The sequence below is a fragment of the Notolepis coatsorum genome (genome assembly GCF_963971535.1).
Source record: "Notolepis coatsorum genome assembly, chromosome: 18".
NCBI lineage: Eukaryota > Metazoa > Chordata > Actinopteri > Aulopiformes > Paralepididae > Notolepis > Notolepis coatsorum.
In genome coordinates, this window is record NC_140182.1 from 64,888,838 (window position 1) to 64,905,389 (window position 16,552).

Below are 16,552 nucleotides of genomic sequence, written 5' to 3' on the forward strand. Positions count from 1 at the left end.
CTCCCTGCATCAATATGTAACTGTGTTAACTTATTTGAACCGATTTGACCTGTTTTGTTTGTACATTATTGTTTCTATTATGTTTTTATTGTCGCCTAATATTGCTTTTAGTTCCCTATGTATTCTATTTCTTAATGTAATCTCGGCCGTGTTGAAAATGAGAGCCCACCCACCCTCAAGTCCTAAATAAAGATTGAATGAATGAATGAACATGCAATTCAGAGTTATTACCGCATTTTTTTCGAACTAATTTGGTTGCCAATTTGGTCGTTACACTAATAAGGCACTTGGGGCAGAGCCGCGTTGCCGAGCTGTGACGTACATGTAGAGGCAGCTCTGAGCGTACATGCGTAGAGGCAGCTCTGAGCGTACATGCGTAGAGGCAGCTCTGAGCGTACATGCGTAGAGGCAGCTCTGAGCGTACATGCGTAGAGGCAGCTCTGAGCGTACATGCATAGAGGCAGCTCTGAGCGTACATGCGTAGAGGCAGCTCTGAGCGTGGGCGATTACAGTACATTCTCCTTGTACAGAAAAGGCCCAGATAATGTCTTGGTCTGAACAAATTGTTCGACAGCAGGGAGAAAGATCTTAGAGTCCAGGGGATCCTTGTCCACTCGATGGGTGCAGACATGTTGGAGAGCTTTTTATTTGGTGGTGCGAACAGAGCTGTGACAGGTCTAAACAAAACATCCATTTGGCAAGTAATTACTCCTATCGCCAGGCAACGACGAAGAATATGGGGGGGGGGGGGGGTCTGACAGCAAAAGAAAACTAAAAAACATTGTTGAAGCACAAGCTCAAAAAGGTAAGGAATTAAATAAAGCACAAAATCGGGTGAAGGTGCCCCTTGGGATCACATTAGTATTCCAGGTAGGTATTGATAACAAAAACTTGAATGACCATCAACGGTGCCACAATGTGAGGTTTTATCTTGACTATTTGATTACAGGCGGGCATTGAATCGCTGGCCCCTCCGATGTCCAATTACAGCCTCCCAACACCTCCCAATAAGAGTTTAAGCTGAAGCTTCAAGGTCACTGCTTCATTAAGGGGATGCTGAAGTGAAACTGAGAATGCAACACAGATGACATCAAAGCACCCACTTTGCAAAATGAGTAACAAACCCCTCATTAGATATTCACCAATCTCCTAGGATACGGCCGCCACACACAATAATCATCCGGCAAAATTGTTGCTTGTATAATGCTCTTGAATAATGCTCTATTCACACAATCTCTGCTTGCCAGTAGCGGGGCAGGTGTTGGTTTTGCACCGAGAGACGTGTGAGAGTGCAGAGGGGTCGGCGAAGGAAGAGGAGTGAAGTGGAACCATTTCACGACTTTCAAGTGTGTGAGCAGTGCTGCTCGCTGTAAAATGTGTTGCACCGTATTTCATGGGATGTAATCATAGGTAGAAGGGTAAGATCATTCCCAACATATTGTACGTGAGGGGTGGCAGGTTCTTGGAGGTGACAGTGGCGGTAGTCTGGTAGAGCGGTCGTCTGGTAAACAGAAGGTTCCCGGTTCGATTCCAGCTCTTCCCAGGCAATATGTCGAAGTTAACCCCCTAACTGCTCCTGATGAGCAGGTCGGCACCTAGCATTGGTTGCCTCGCCCGTCGATGTGTGAGTGAATAGGTGAATGTGAGGCGTAAAGTAGTAAAGCGCTTTGGGTAAAAGCGCTATATAAATGCAGTCCATTCCATTTACCATTTGGAGCCACACTGGAGATGTGTCCCTCGATCGAGTAGGGGTGGAGGGGATGTACCGAGCACGTCCGGAGGAAAAGCTGCAGTGGAGTTCGCGCCAGTTCATTGCGGTCACGGCCCACGTGTTCACTTGATACAATCACGGAGACACCAAATGCCACGAGAATGTCAGGCTTGTGTTTTAAAAGGAGAGATGACTATAGCTCAGAGGAACAAAAACAGACAACAGCACAATAACAGGACGCAACTTCTCAAATACAAGTATAGACATATGTTGACGGAGGAAGAATTGAGAGAAAGGATGATAAATAAGAGTCCCTTCACAATTAATATTATTTTGTCACATTAAATTTGACACCATCCCCTGTTAAGAGCTCACCTCACTATATATCCACAGAAGAGCAGATTTAGATCAGTTCAACATGATAATACTTAACTGGTACATTAGTTATCATCACAGAAAATGCATTCTAAGGAGCATTCTTGCTTATATATTAGACCATGTAACTCCTTCAAACAATAACTATAGGAAATACAGGCACCAATATTGAATATGAGACCTATACCAGGCAAAAACAGGGTATCTGTATTGTACCGGTAGATGTTCCTGTTTCTGAAAGGACGCTGAGCAGTCAGAGCAGACTTTCATTCTGGTTATCTACTGAGAAGACAGTAAGGCCAGACCCTGAATTGCTAAGAACGTTTTCAAAGGGTGCAGTGGCCAGTGATTCAGGATTTAGCTCCAGGATCAACAGCACCTATTTTCATATGGTTCCCATCAGGGATGCCTCGATTGATTAGATCGGACAGATCGGAGCCGTTCACAACACATTGTAATCAATCGGCATTGGCTATATTTTTTGTTAAAAAATAAATAATAAAAACATTAAGGGAAAGCTGTGATGTAGGCAAATATTTTCTTTGAGGAGAGCTATTCAATTACCAAGCATATTTTACCTAGATTGGATTGGTTTCACTAACTTTAATATACTTGAAGTGTGCTCTGTGCTGCTATATTATAGAAAATACTAATCAGGGGACTGGTATCGACAGATACTCAATATCAAATTAACAAGCAAAAATACAACTGATCAGGACATCCCTAGTTTCCATATACATAATCCCTTTCTTGTTGACAGGTTGACATTATTTAGATGAGATATTGATTTTGATAAGTATGCGTGTTGTTTCCGTTACATGCTACTTAAAACTTCCTTTGGTATGATCCATATATAGAACCAGCGCTATGTTCGCCTGTGGAGTAAATTGTCACAATGCAGAGAAAAAGAAAAGGTTATATTTAGAGGTAGAAGCAGAGCAGCAGGTGCGATGTTAAGATATCTGAAAATGGAAACCGCTCCTGTGGGTGACGGCGCTTATTCTCTGTACTTTAATTATTTATTTTCCCCCTTTAATATGCTGCCGACGACAGCATCGCCGGGGCAAAGATCACTCTGCATGAGAACCGCTGACCCCTCCCTGTAGTTCCCCTGTTAATGAACGTGTCCATATCAGTAAGCTCGGGGATGTGGCTTTGCCCTTCTTTCCCGGATCCCCGGTTCATAAATCAAACCCTGGGAAGAAACGATGACATCCTCTGTGACAAAGGCAGCACCTTAATGCAAGCATCTCTGTTATCCCTAGATTACAATAGATTAAATTAGATTCAGATTTATTCTCATTATACAGCACAAGTACAGTACAACGAAAAGAGGTTTGGCATCCAACCAGAGAGCAAATGTAGCAGTAAGTGCAACAGCAATATACAATGTACAGGTGATTAAACTCGGTACAAAATATACAAATTAGTACTACTGAGTGTAGTGCTAATCAGATGGATGTACAGAATTGTATTATATAAATAGATACAGTATGACTACTACTGGCCAGCAGTGTAACTAGTAAGAGTACGATATGTAGGATAATTTACAGTACAATGAAATCTCAAACTGTGGAGGTAAATATATGTGTACTACAGTATACAGTATACAAATTATTAAAGAGATTCATTCCCAATCTCCTCGGTAGATTTGCCATGTAAACTGAGACAACTGCTCATTAGAAACACTGAGAAATGCTGCCTTTCCAGCAGCTTCCTACTCTACACCTACTGTGTTCTTCCCTGTTGCTTGACAACACTCAACATGAAGACTGCACTCCTATAACTTACTTCTCTAAAGATCACGTTTCTTTCTTTTTCTTAGCACTGACCCCAAAAGACGGAACACATGGTATTTCCATACAGATAAAACACCGCCTATGATCACTCATGACTCCCCGCTGTGCCATGTAAACAGCGGGTCCCTGGAGCCTTGAGAGAGGCAATCACAGAGCCAGGGGACAAATCACAGCCAGGGGACAGACCGCACAGCCACATCATTGACTATTGGAGTCCTGAGACATCAGATGAGTGTTTGGATGGACGGGTAATAAAAAGAGTCTCAGAGGAGCGGGGCTATGGGGTCAGAGCAGGACTAATGATCAAAACGTACTATTCTTTTGCACAAATGAGAGACGTCCTCGGAAGGTATCTGGGTATAAACGCAATGAGAGAGAGACCCCCCGCATGTCTTGGTGCAACGTTATGTTTCTGATTACCTGCTCCTTGCAGGGCTGAGAACATCACTGCTCTCATCATAAACTGCTTCTCTGCTGTCTCATAGCAACCTAAAAATAGAAATGTCCTTATTAGCCTCCATGGTTGTGGTGGTTGTGATGGTTGTGGTGGGCTGGAACAGGTTTTGGCCTCTTTAATTGTGCCGTAAAAACATTTATCACATTGGTTATTATTTTCTTCTCTCTATAAGATTATGTAACCATGCTCAAATACAAGCTTTGCCATTTGTTTGGAAGGAAAACACGACAATCAGTGTCAATCAGTATTGCAAATTATCATATGGCAATTTTCAGCCTGACATAAGTGCAGGAGCTAAATAGTGGGCCTAATACAGTCGTTCTGGTTTTGGATGTGTTTTCTATTGAGAAACATGTATGCAAATTAAGTCAAATGCAGTAAGGAGCAGATTGGTGGCGCTCCTGAACCCCAGTGATTTTGTCAAATTGTGTGAGCCTATTGAATTACCAACCATGACCCTATTCAGACTAACAAGATATGAAGATTGAATGCATCCATATTTATGTATCATCTGTATGGTGATCTGAACGACTTTCTAGATAAAAGTTCATATGTAGAGTAATATCTATACATCTCAAATATATGAGAGGTTTATTGAGAATCAGAATATTTCAGAATAATGACAATACAAGTAGCCTAATTATTTCCTTGATTATTTTCTATAACTCCATCCATTACTGTTTTGCCGTTTTCTTTACATTTATGTCACACTGTCCTCATTAAAGTTATAAACTCGATTATCCCTTTTACATCCCTTTTAGTGGCAAGGCTGTTTTTGTTTATGCGCTGCAGATATATGCAGAATATGACAGAGGTTTTCACCAGACGCAATTTATTTCGGTCGACTCTGACGTCAAGAGAATACACGTTTCATTCAACAAGAAAAAAAAGTAAGTTATTTATAACCTCGGCGTCTCGAGGTTGTGATTCTTGAGTGCGCAGTGAAAGGAATGCTGCCTGGCTATTGGACTGATGTAGTGTGCTTCCATGACAAAAGCGAGGGAGCTCATGCGCTATGGTGCCAGTAAGGAAAGCTCAACTATAGGACACATCTATATTGGAACACCTCCGACAAAAAAAACAAGGATACTCTAAAGAGCAGGACCAAACTTTCGGTTTTTAAATCCCTAATAATAGTGTTTTGTTTCCTTTTCGCTTCTTCATCTTCTTACATGACAAAACATTGGGGTACTTTGAAAATGGCAAACCTGTCCTCTGATCAGGTAAGATGTCCAGTAGTACACAGTAGCTAGTTGATAATGATTATTATGAGCATAGGACATATCTCAGTCTTAAACATTACAAACACTGACATCGATGTATTTCATTGTGATGCGTAGCCTATACTTGCTACACCATCCTACGGGGGACTGGCTATTAAAATTACTGTAACGAAATCTGCATTTTACATTCAAGCACTGTGCACATAGCCAGTGGTTTCGTATCTTCTCCATAATGCATAGAATTACACAACCACTCTCATACACTACAATAGAAAGGGAGCGAGCCTCTGTCAACTTATCCTAAATGAGCACCATGGACAGCGACTTTATGCGAGCGCACAGATGAAAATCCATCAGCGCTTTGTTACAGTATACTCGTCAAAGTGTCTCGAAATTCTTTTGACCATTTAATACTGAAACCAAGAAATAACACCTGATATTCAACAAATTAGTGCTATTTCTGTCATACGAAGAAATTGTAAAAATGGCTACTTTTTTCAAATGAACTTTTGGGGCACTTTCTTAAGTCATTTTCACCACCCTGATGAAAAAAAGAAGCAGATAGACCTTCCATCTTGATATAGCCTGGATTAGGTTTTAATCGTATGTCTACTATTCATCCCCTAGATTCATTAAACAGTGTTTATTAATTAGGAATAGCAGCCATCGGGTACAAAGATCGGGCTGTTCCCTAAATGCCCAAGATTTGTCGTGTGATGTTTCCTTCACAGATCTAAATTCTGCACATCTCCCATTAAATTACAATAGTAAAATAGAATATATCACGGATCTGTAAAAGTAGGGTCAACTTTACCTTCTGCGTTTGCCAGTTAATTTGAACATAAACTGCCACCTGCTGGTAATGATTCAGTAGTGATTCAGTAAGGAAACATTATTAACCTTTATTAAGTAACACACCAATGTGGGAATGATGGCACTCCCAATGTTATTTCATAAAAACAAGACTTCACCTCAGTTTTATCATTTTTATTTTATGACCACATTCCTCAGAGCATCTTATTATTTCATCACATGCAGTTTGCAGTTGGGTTAAATTGTTTACATGGTTTGTTCAAAGGGCTACAGGTTGTGACTGCCTTTCCGACGCTCGGGGAAGAGATCCGCGGTTGCCCGGGGTGATGGCAGACATACTGGAGCTGCGTACTGACGGGAACTCGCTCCTGAAGGCGGTGTGGCTCCGACGCCTGAGACTCACGCGGCTCCTGCTAGAGGGCGGCGCCTACATCAACGAGAGCAACGAGCGCGGCGAGACTCCGCTCATGGTGGCCTGCATGTCCAAGCACAGCGACCAGCAGAGCGTCAGCAAGCCCAAGTTGGTCAAGTACCTCCTGGACAACCAGGCGTACCCCAACATACAGGACAAGGCGGGCAAGACGGCCCTGATGCACGCCTGCATCCACCGGGCCGGACACGAGGTGGTGGATCACCTGCTGACCAACGGGGCAGACCCCAGCCTGGAGGACAGGGCCGGGGCCTCGGCGCTGGTGTACGCCATCAACGCGGATGACAAGGAGACGCTGAAGCTGCTCCTGGACGCTTGCAAAGCAAAAGGCAAGGAGGTCATTATTATCACTACAGACAAGTCGCCCTCTGGAACTAAAACCACCAAACAGTATCTGAATGTTCCCCCGTCGCCTGAGCTCGACGAGAGGTGCTCCCCCTCGTACTGCACCTCTCCCTCCGACATAGACCTCAGCGCATGTCCCACGCCTAACCAGGCTGAAGAGCAAAACACCGTTTTCAGTTTTCAGGCCAAGTTGAAAACGTCGTCGAGCTCGGCGGCCAAGCTCGCCAACGGGTCCCCCACCTCTCCGACGCGCCGGCCAGCCAACCCCAAGCGTGCGCGTCTGCCCCAGCTCAAGCGGCTACAGTCGGAACCCTGGGGGCTGATAGCCCCATCCATCTTGGCCGCCGCCGCCGCCGCCCACGAGGAGAGCAAGAGAGCCTCCTCTGATGAGGATGTCATCACGGCGGGGGTGAACGGACTCTCTCTGTCCAAGAGGTCGACGTTGTCCCGGCAGAACAGCGTGGATGGACTCTCTCTGGCCAAGAGGTCGACGTTGTCCCGGCAGAACAGCGCGGACGGCAAGGACAGTTTATTCCCCCTGGTGGGCGAGCTACCTAGCAAAATGACAACCTCACTGTCGGTGCCCCCTGCCTCCAAAGCGTCTTACGAGAGATCACTGAGCTCTCAGCACCAGCCCCTGGCACGCCGCAGCACCGTGCCCGCCGAGCCAGAGAGCGTGGCAGCCGGTCTGAGGGACACAGTGCACAGGAGAAGGCTCGGGAACGAGCACTATGACTCAGACTCCCAGCTCTGTTCGGACTCCACCGTGCTGGATTCCCCCAAGGTCCCGGTGGAGCGGAGGAAACTCAACACCTCGCCACTGGCCATGCTGACCAGTTCGAGGGAGTCCCTGGACAGCAACGCCAGCACGTCCTCTCCCAGCACGGCACGCCGGCGTGCGCCAGGCCTCCTGGAGAGGCGCGGCTCAGGGACTCTGCTCTTGGACCACATCTCGCACACCAGGCCAGGCCATCTGCCTCCTCTCAACGTCAACCCCAACCCTCCCATACCCGACATCGGAGCCAGTAGTAAGCCGTCTTCCCCTCTAGCCACAGGCCTTAGATCTATAGCCCCGGTAGCACCGAACTCACCAAAGAGAGGTGGCCTCAAGTCCAAGAAGAAACTCATTAGAAGGCACTCTATGCAAGTGGAGCAAATGAAACAGCTTTCCGATTTTGAAGAGCTTGCCCATTAATTATTTTGCGTCAGGTGTTTGTACAGTACAGTAATGTGGGAGTAGCAATGTTACCACCCTGACCTTTCAGAAGATGAACCCATTGGTTGAATTCTGTAAACCTTCTCATTACCATTCTGGGTGTTGTTAATCTATGATTTATTCAAAATGATATGTATTATATTGAGACTGAGCAATACAGATATATTTTCTCCCCAGGTTTAGCCAAAAAAAAAAGAACGTAAGGGATTTAATCTTTTGAATATAAATGTAGTTTGAACTTTTGAATGTAAACGCCAGGATATGGCACTTTCCTCTGTGCTAACTCTCTCTCTGACATGTTAGTGTAATATGTAGAGAACAAACAGGGTTCATTTGTAGCCAACAGGCCCTTCTAGATGTGCCTGGTTGTGCATTTGTAGTTAGTACCATGACAGGACTTATTTTAGATTAAGGAAAATGTGATGCTCTTTTGTCTAAGATGTAGCTCGAGTAGGATTATGAGGTTTGACTGTTCGTAGCAAATCTGTTCACAGTGCCTTCAGGACAAACATATAGGAATGAGAGAGGGACGACGCATTCAGTGTATCGAAACCATTCATAATTCATTATGATGTAACCAAAAGGTGTTTTTGTTTAATACTGTTGGTCTTAGAGGGAACACAATGAAGGCTCAGCACACGTTATGAGCAAATTAATGATATGCCTTAAGAAACAAGCAAAGCGATGGGCTATGTAAAACAGCACTTTATTGCCCAGGGGGAAACGAGATACTGTAATTAATAACGTTACAATCTTTCAAAGCACATGTACTTTTCTATATCACGTATTCAAGTAACATAGATGGACATTATAGCCCTCAGTCAGTACAGACATCGGTCGTATTTGTCCTCTGAATTAGCATTTTACACAAATGGCAATCAATTAAAAGAGTATAACTTCATACAGCTTCCATGTCACTTAACTGTGAGGCATTTATTCTGTTTTAAAAGCTCATAATTTGATGCATAGTATTTTTGTATGTAGTTTGTTGTATATTATAAATAAACATCTCTAACACTTGTCAGTTTATGCTCTCTTGGTACCTTATTACACACAGTTCATTATCAAAGCCAAGAGCACAGCTGATATCGAGCCGAGCCGGGTGACCCTCCTACCCCAGACCGGTCGGTGGTGCATTGATGTTCTAATCATCATCATCATCATCATCATCATCATCATCATGCTAGACCAGCCATGGAGGCACTTAGATCCCACAGTTTCTTGGCGGCTTCGTCGTCCAGGCCCTGGGGGGCCGCTGTCTTAGGGGCACAGTCACTGTAACCAAAAGAATACAAAGCCTGGAGCGTCACCCACTGGCTTCTAGTTACCTTGCAGGTCACATCACTGCCCTCTAGAGGCCCAAACGGAAATAGGAACGGAGACATGTTTTCTTTAGTGAACTGACTCAGCTCTAGACACAAGGACTAACATAAGGCAATGGGTAAATGTGATGTTTTACATGCATTTGCTGTACTTTTCCGTAATGGCAATGTTTGCAGGAGTAAAACAGACCTATATTCCTATTGAGAAAGAAAGTTCCAAAACACTTATTTACCATCTAAGAGATGATCAAACTAATCAGGAATATAACCCATAGGAATGGTAAAAAGAATAATCCAGATTAGGATTCGGTCTAGGAGTTTTACTGACCTGTAGTAGAGTCCAGTCTCGTTCTGCAGGCTTTCCTCCACGGCACAGTGGATAGTGGTTTGAGCTCCTTGCTTTGGAGACTTGATGAAAAGCACGAGTGGCTTGTATACGACTCTCTTCCACAGGGGTATCGTGGGCAGGAAGTGGCGTCCGAGCTCGGTCCGGATGACCCCGGGGTGAAGGCTGTAGGTCGTTACTCCCGTACCTATAGCAAAGGAGGATTTACTGTATCTTAACCACACCAGCTTGAATCACAGAAGTAGATGCTCCAAGAGGTGACAACACCAAACCTCTGAGAATAAGCACAGGGATGCAACATCAAGTTTTAAGGTAATAATTCCCGTGGAAAGAAACATGTCGGTTGTAATGTATGTTTAGAGACTACAGAGTGAGGTGTCAAAGTTTTCAAAATTGAGTTTACCTTGAAGGTGAATGGCCAGCTCCCTTGTAAAGAGGACATTGGCTAGCTTACTTTGTGAATAGCTTTTCCAAGGATGGTAATCTTTATCCTGGTTTATGTCATCGAAAAAGATTTTACCTGTTGAGAGGAATTCTCTAGTAATATCAGTCTGAAAGACACATGCAGCTTGACATCACTTGCATTGAAGAAAACATGAGAGACAAAGTTGCACCTCTTTCGTGGGCTAAACTGGAGACGTTGACAATACGACTAGGAGCTGACTTCTTCAGGAGATCCAAGAGACAATTTGTCAACAGGAAGTGTCCCAAGTGGTTCACACCAAACTGCATCTCAAAGCCATCTTCAGTCTGCCATTTTGGACAGCTCATGACACCTAAAAGGACAGTAAAGTTTCAGTCTCTTGATATGAATGTGACAACCCCTTTATCTTTATATTTAGATTGCAACAGACCAATAGGGGGTATAGCCACTTTTTTTTTATCTTTCTACCTGACTCTTGGACAAAGTGTTCTCATCTATGGCCTGGTTTTCTCTTTTGGAACTGTGCGTAATTATGACCAGCACAAATCAGAGGGAGCAGTTCAGTATGCAAACAAGATTAACCAGTTAATTAAAGAATATGTGGCCATCTTGTATTAAAAGTGGTTTAATAAAATCAAACCGATATTGGAGAGCTTTGCATGGATATCAGTGCAGGAGAGGAAGACGTTGCCTACTTCAGTATCAGGATATGCACTTATGCCTTGTCTCCAAATGGGGTTTGCGTCTCCATTGTGTTTCTTGTAAACTCTGCGGTTGCTAGGCAACCTTTCAAAATTCACACCAACAACTGTGGCACACAAGCTAAACCATGATGATACAACAGTCTCAGCCAGGTCTGGCCAGGTTGTGAAAGGTGGCCGTCTCAGCCCGGGGTCCAGCCAGGTTTGACCAGGTTCTAAAGACAATGGAGACACTCACAGGCCACAGTGCGGCTAAACCCTGCCTAGTGGAGACAAGGCACAAGTGTTTAGGCAATTCCCTCATTCCAGCCGCAATGAAGCTGCTCTACAACAGAAATCTGGCCTTTCAACACTTAAGCACCAACAGCTTTTTGTGTCTTGTGTGTTTTTGTGGATGTCGTGTTTTTCCATTTTTCTTTTCTTAGACCTTGTCCACATAGTCCACTAGGGTTGCACGATACACCAATATTAGAAAAGTATTGTCATACCCAGCCGTTAAAACGGTCCAATACTCCATAGAATAATAGCCTGGTGCCGTATTTTCTATGAATTGAATAGATGTGTGACCCAAGCTGTGTGTGTGTGTGTGTGTGTGTACGCTTTGCGTAGTGGGTGTGTCTGTTTGTAATTCTGAAGCCAGGCCTTGACAGTGCGAGTGTTTCACTCCATTAGCGACTAAAACTGATGTGTGCGAAAGATTATTGTGGTATCGTTTCAGAACTGGTATTGTGATACTTAGGCTGGTATCGGTATCAAAGTCAAAACTTTGGTATCGTGACAACACTACCGTCCACATGAAAACAGAGGTAAACAAGTAATGGAGCTAAAACTGAGCTTTTGGAAAATCATCATGACCCCTGTCCACAACAATATGGATATTTTTTTTAACTGATTTTCTCTGCAATCAGGACCACGGAGAGCTACACACTGCCATCAGATAACATTAGACATGGACAGGAAATCTTGGGTGAAAAATTAGCTTTTAGAAATATCTGTACATTGTGGACATGGCCTTAATGTGTTATTTTAATGTGAAAACAGCTGCCAACAAAATTCCAATTTCTTTGAAGTATATAACAAAATATATTGACTCTTTAGTTTACATCATACCAGTCTGCCTAGTCAAGATAGTCACAATATACCTGCGTTGTTGATGAGAACATCCAGCCTCTCTTCACTTGCAAGGATGTCTTTGGCTAGTTGTCGCACAGACTGGAGAGACGCCAGGTCCAGCTTTTTGACAATCACGTTACTATTTCCACTCCTCTTCCTTATGTCCTCAGCAGCTTCGTTAGCCCTGTCCATGTCTCTGCAAGCCAGAATGACCCGTGCACCTGTGCCAGAACAAGGAAAGACAGATGTTCTAATTTGGTATCTGGTAAAAAAATATATATATTATTCAAAGCGCAGATATTAAACTCACCCCTGCCTGCCAGGTCAGCAGCTGTTTCTTTGCCAATCCCAGTGTTGGCTCCGGTAATAAGGACAGTCTTCCCATCTAATCTGACGTTGCTCCGACACACCCCTCCTGACATCCATTTCTTCGCAGCAAATAGTCCCACTCCTGCCAGAGAGTGGTTACGTTTATTTAAATCACAGAAGTTGTGACGGATTTCCCTGGAGAGTGCTGTTTATCGATTAATATCACCTTAATAACACAAAGGCTAAGGAAACGGTCTAACTACTTAAGTGCATCTTGCCATTCAGTGTGATAATAGCCTAAGGCCTTTGCACTATTTCTAAAACTTACCCTGACACCAACCAAAATGCCAACTAAATGCCAATTTCCAACTAGACTACTTGAAACTAAAGACTTGAGGAATCCGTAGATACCAACCATGTCATGCTAGCTTACCGGTAAAGGGGCTAAATATTGCTCCAAAGTTAAGCAACCTTTGAAGTGAAGAATAGCCATAGCCATTTTATTTTACTGTGGTCCCTAAACAGTTTTCGAATTGCATACATTGGGTATGACTGTAAATTGTATTTTGACCTTTATTTTGTTTATAGTTCTCGAGCGGTCAAAAATGGTTCCGCTTTTGCTGCAACAATCTAATTATACATAACTGAGATTGGGAATGGCCATTATACGTTTCAATCATAATGTTCCAAGCCATAATACACTAAACTTTCAAAATGTGATGAGGCACAAATCAAACACACTTTTTAGATATTGACACGGTGCCAAACTGCATCTCAAATTGATCGTCCCAGTTTTCAGATTATTATGTATAACACTGGCCCCTATGCCTTCAACAGCCCGACCATTAAACTAACGTAACATTTGTCAATAATGACACCGTATTCTTACCAGTTAGTGTGACCAGAGCAATAGTTTTAGGATATCGCCCAACAAATGTTATAATCGCTGTGTTGCTATGCATATCTGTGCTATTCTGGTTTTGTCTCCAAAAAGATTCAGTTGCAGTATAACTCGATCGGTTTCCGAACTATACAATGAACACGTCCCTGCATTATGACACTCGTAAAAGTGACAACAATCCGCGTGCTTTTTTTTTCCGTAGCCGCATTTCTCGGAGACGCTCTCTGATTGGCCGACGCCTGTTTCTACACTGGTTAAGCTTAGGCACTCTTTCGAAGTTGGTTAAGGTTAGAGTTTGTCTTAGAGCGTGACGGCACGTTCTTTCGACGGTTAAGCTTAGGCACTCTTTCGAAGTTGGTTAAGGTTAGAGTTTGTCTTAGAGCATGGCGATAGAACGCCAGGTAGTTTGCAGGCTGTTTGACGTGGAAATGGGCAAAGACACAGCTCGTCACGCGATTGGGCAAACGCGTCAGTGGCCAATCAGAGAGCGTCAGTCAGTGCCAATCAGAGAGCGTCTCCGAGAAATGCGGCTACGGAAAAATAATCACGCTAACAATCCGCAACACTTCATTGGAGAGAGCGGGGGAGGGAGGAAAGAGAGCGCGCGGGGATACAATTAATGCATGTTGATTATTAGAGCATTGACGTAAGTCGTTGTAGCTACGGCCAGGCTACAACCACTTACGTCAAGGCTCCAATCAACATTCATTCATATTATCCCCCCTTCCACCCTCCCCCGCATGAGCTCCATGTAACGCGGAAGTGAGTTCCAGGTAGATCCATCGCGTTATTTCTAAACCTAGCCGCATTTCTGGCAAGACGCTCTCTGATTGGCCGACGCCTATTTCTACACTGGTTAAGCTTAGGCACTCTTTCGAAGTTGGTTAAGGTTAGAGTTTGTCTTAGAGCATGGCGATAGAACGGCAGGTAGTTTGCAGGCTGTTTGACGTGGAAATGGGCAAAGACACAGCTCGTCACGCGATTGGGCAAACGCGTCAGTGGCCAATCAGAGAGCGTCAGTCAGTGCCAATCAGAGAGCGTCTGCCAGAAATGCGGCTAGGTTTAGAAATAACGCAGATCCATCCCGTAAAAAGCTCACAACCAGGAAGCAGATGAATACCATTGGTTAAGAGGAATTGTATAATATTTCCAAGCCAATAATATAGTTCTCGCCCCCTCTGGTCCCGGAAACGGCTGTAGCCTCTGTTGAAAAGAAGACTGGTGAAAAGTATGATTAGATAAGATCAAAATGTTTTGCCGTGTAAAGAACGCAGTTTTCGGCCATAAAGACTATTCTTCGACGGACACTGCAAGTGGGCAACCACTTGAACTAGGATTGTTTTATGTATCATTAATTAAAAAGGGATGAAGCATTGAAGCTACAAAAATATATTTGTCAACTCGAAAACATATATTTTTGTAACAAATATAGTTTTCATCCCTCGTGGATTCTACACATATTTAATAATTTACTAAAGACTAAATGTATTATTGTTGTTTCACTGATTGATTGATTGATTGATTGATTGAATTAATGAAAACTTTATTTAACAGATTGCAGAATGAGTACAGTACAGCTCAATACACACAATTGTTAAGGCGATGCAGACCAGAGAAAGACTTTCGTCTTGTTTACATCAGGGTCCCCCATTTTCAATTCATCGTAACATATGACATACACATACAGATAGACAGTACTGCTACATCTATACATTTATGACATACCAGATTTGCAAATACAGTACTGTTTGTGATACAAAAAGAGTCTAAAAAGAGAGTATACATTTCACGTAGAAACTGTACATTGGAGGAGGTTGGGTAGGTGGGGGGCGGGACTGTACATTGGGGGGGGGGGGGGTTGGGTAGGCGGGGTGGGGGAAACTACAAGCAAAACTGTACATTGGAATATCGACGAAACCATACTTGGTTCTAAAAAGAGGGTCTTGTGTATTCTTGGGTTAGGTCATTTACTGTACATTGGACTGGGTTGGGTTAGGACATTTACAGGGGACAGTTTCGAATTGCAGTCTCCCGTAGGTGTTCTTTGAGAGTGGTTTTGAAAGTGGGTAGTGATTCACATTCCTTTACAGCTTTGGGTAGGGCGTTCCACATTGACGGTGGTCAGTTTCGAATTGCAGCCTCCCGTAGGTGCTCTTTAAAGGAAAACTCCAACATTTTGGGAAATTAGCTTATTTGGCATCTACCCTGGAGCAGGGGTGTAAAGTACTTGAGTAATTGTACTTCGTTACAATACTTAAGTACTGTTTTGGGGGATTTGTACTTTACTCGAGTATTATTAGGTTTGTATACTTTGTACTTTTACTCCATTACATTTCAGAGAAAAAAAACATACTTTTTACTCCTTACATTTAAAATGCAGACCTACAAAGTACAAAGTACAAATCTTGCAGGTCCAACCATTTTAATTAGTATTTTTGAATTGTTTATCTGGCCAAACAAACGTTAACGTTAGTAATCCTGTGACCGCAGGTAAACAGCCAATCAAATCCCCATCAATGGAAAATGAACTCGCCCATACCCATGCTTATTGGTCCTTGTGCAAGATTAGAAAGCGGGGATCTTTGATTAAACACCTGCTATCAGAAGAATAGAGTCAGAGTGACAAGCCATAGAAGATGGCCACAATGAGTGATGAAGAGGACGAAACGGTCGGTGACGGCGTGGATGGACAAGACGAGCATCCATGGCCCTATCTACATAAAAAATACATAGTTCAAGGACTCCAACCTTATAGTGTTGTTGAGTTGCCATCATTCAAAAACCTGATAAATGGTTTGCAACCAAGCACTAACGTCATTACGAGGCCCACTGTCCGCTCGAAGATCAGCAAAGCTGCTCAAACCATGAAAGAGAAAGTCACTGCTGCTATGAGTGAAGTTGAATGGATCGCGACAACAACAGATTGCTGGACAGCCCGGCGAAGAAGTTTCATTGGGGTAACCGCTCACTGGATCGACACTGAAAGCTTTGAACGGCGTTCTGCTGCAGAAGACTGAAGGGCTCCCATACTTTCAATGTTTTGGCCAGTGCCTTAAACGACATTCAC

General features: G+C 43.5%; 2 protein-coding genes across 2 annotated transcripts; one reads left to right on the plus strand and one right to left on the minus strand.

The window, feature by feature from the left end:
• Positions 1 to 6,704: 6,704 nt before the first annotated feature.
• On the plus strand, positions 6,705 to 8,348 carry ankrd34c (ankyrin repeat domain 34C; the record flags this gene model as incomplete). Its single annotated transcript, XM_084334825.1, has 1 exon — positions 6,705 to 8,348. One exon carries the CDS (start codon positions 6,705 to 6,707, stop codon positions 8,346 to 8,348), a length of 1,644 nt encoding a protein of 547 aa, XP_084190951.1.
• A 605-nt stretch (positions 8,349 to 8,953) lies between these two features.
• On the minus strand, positions 8,954 to 13,632 carry LOC311245579 (retinol dehydrogenase 12). The gene is made up of 7 exons (XM_084335473.1): positions 13,474 to 13,632; positions 12,586 to 12,726; positions 12,305 to 12,496; positions 10,652 to 10,813; positions 10,441 to 10,557; positions 10,020 to 10,224; positions 8,954 to 9,644 (listed from the first exon to the last, which is right to left on the minus strand). Exons 1-7 carry the CDS (start codon positions 13,544 to 13,546, stop codon positions 9,548 to 9,550), a joined length of 987 nt encoding a protein of 328 aa, XP_084191599.1. The 5' UTR covers positions 13,547 to 13,632; the 3' UTR covers positions 8,954 to 9,547.
• Between the last annotated feature and the right edge of the window lie 2,920 nt (positions 13,633 to 16,552).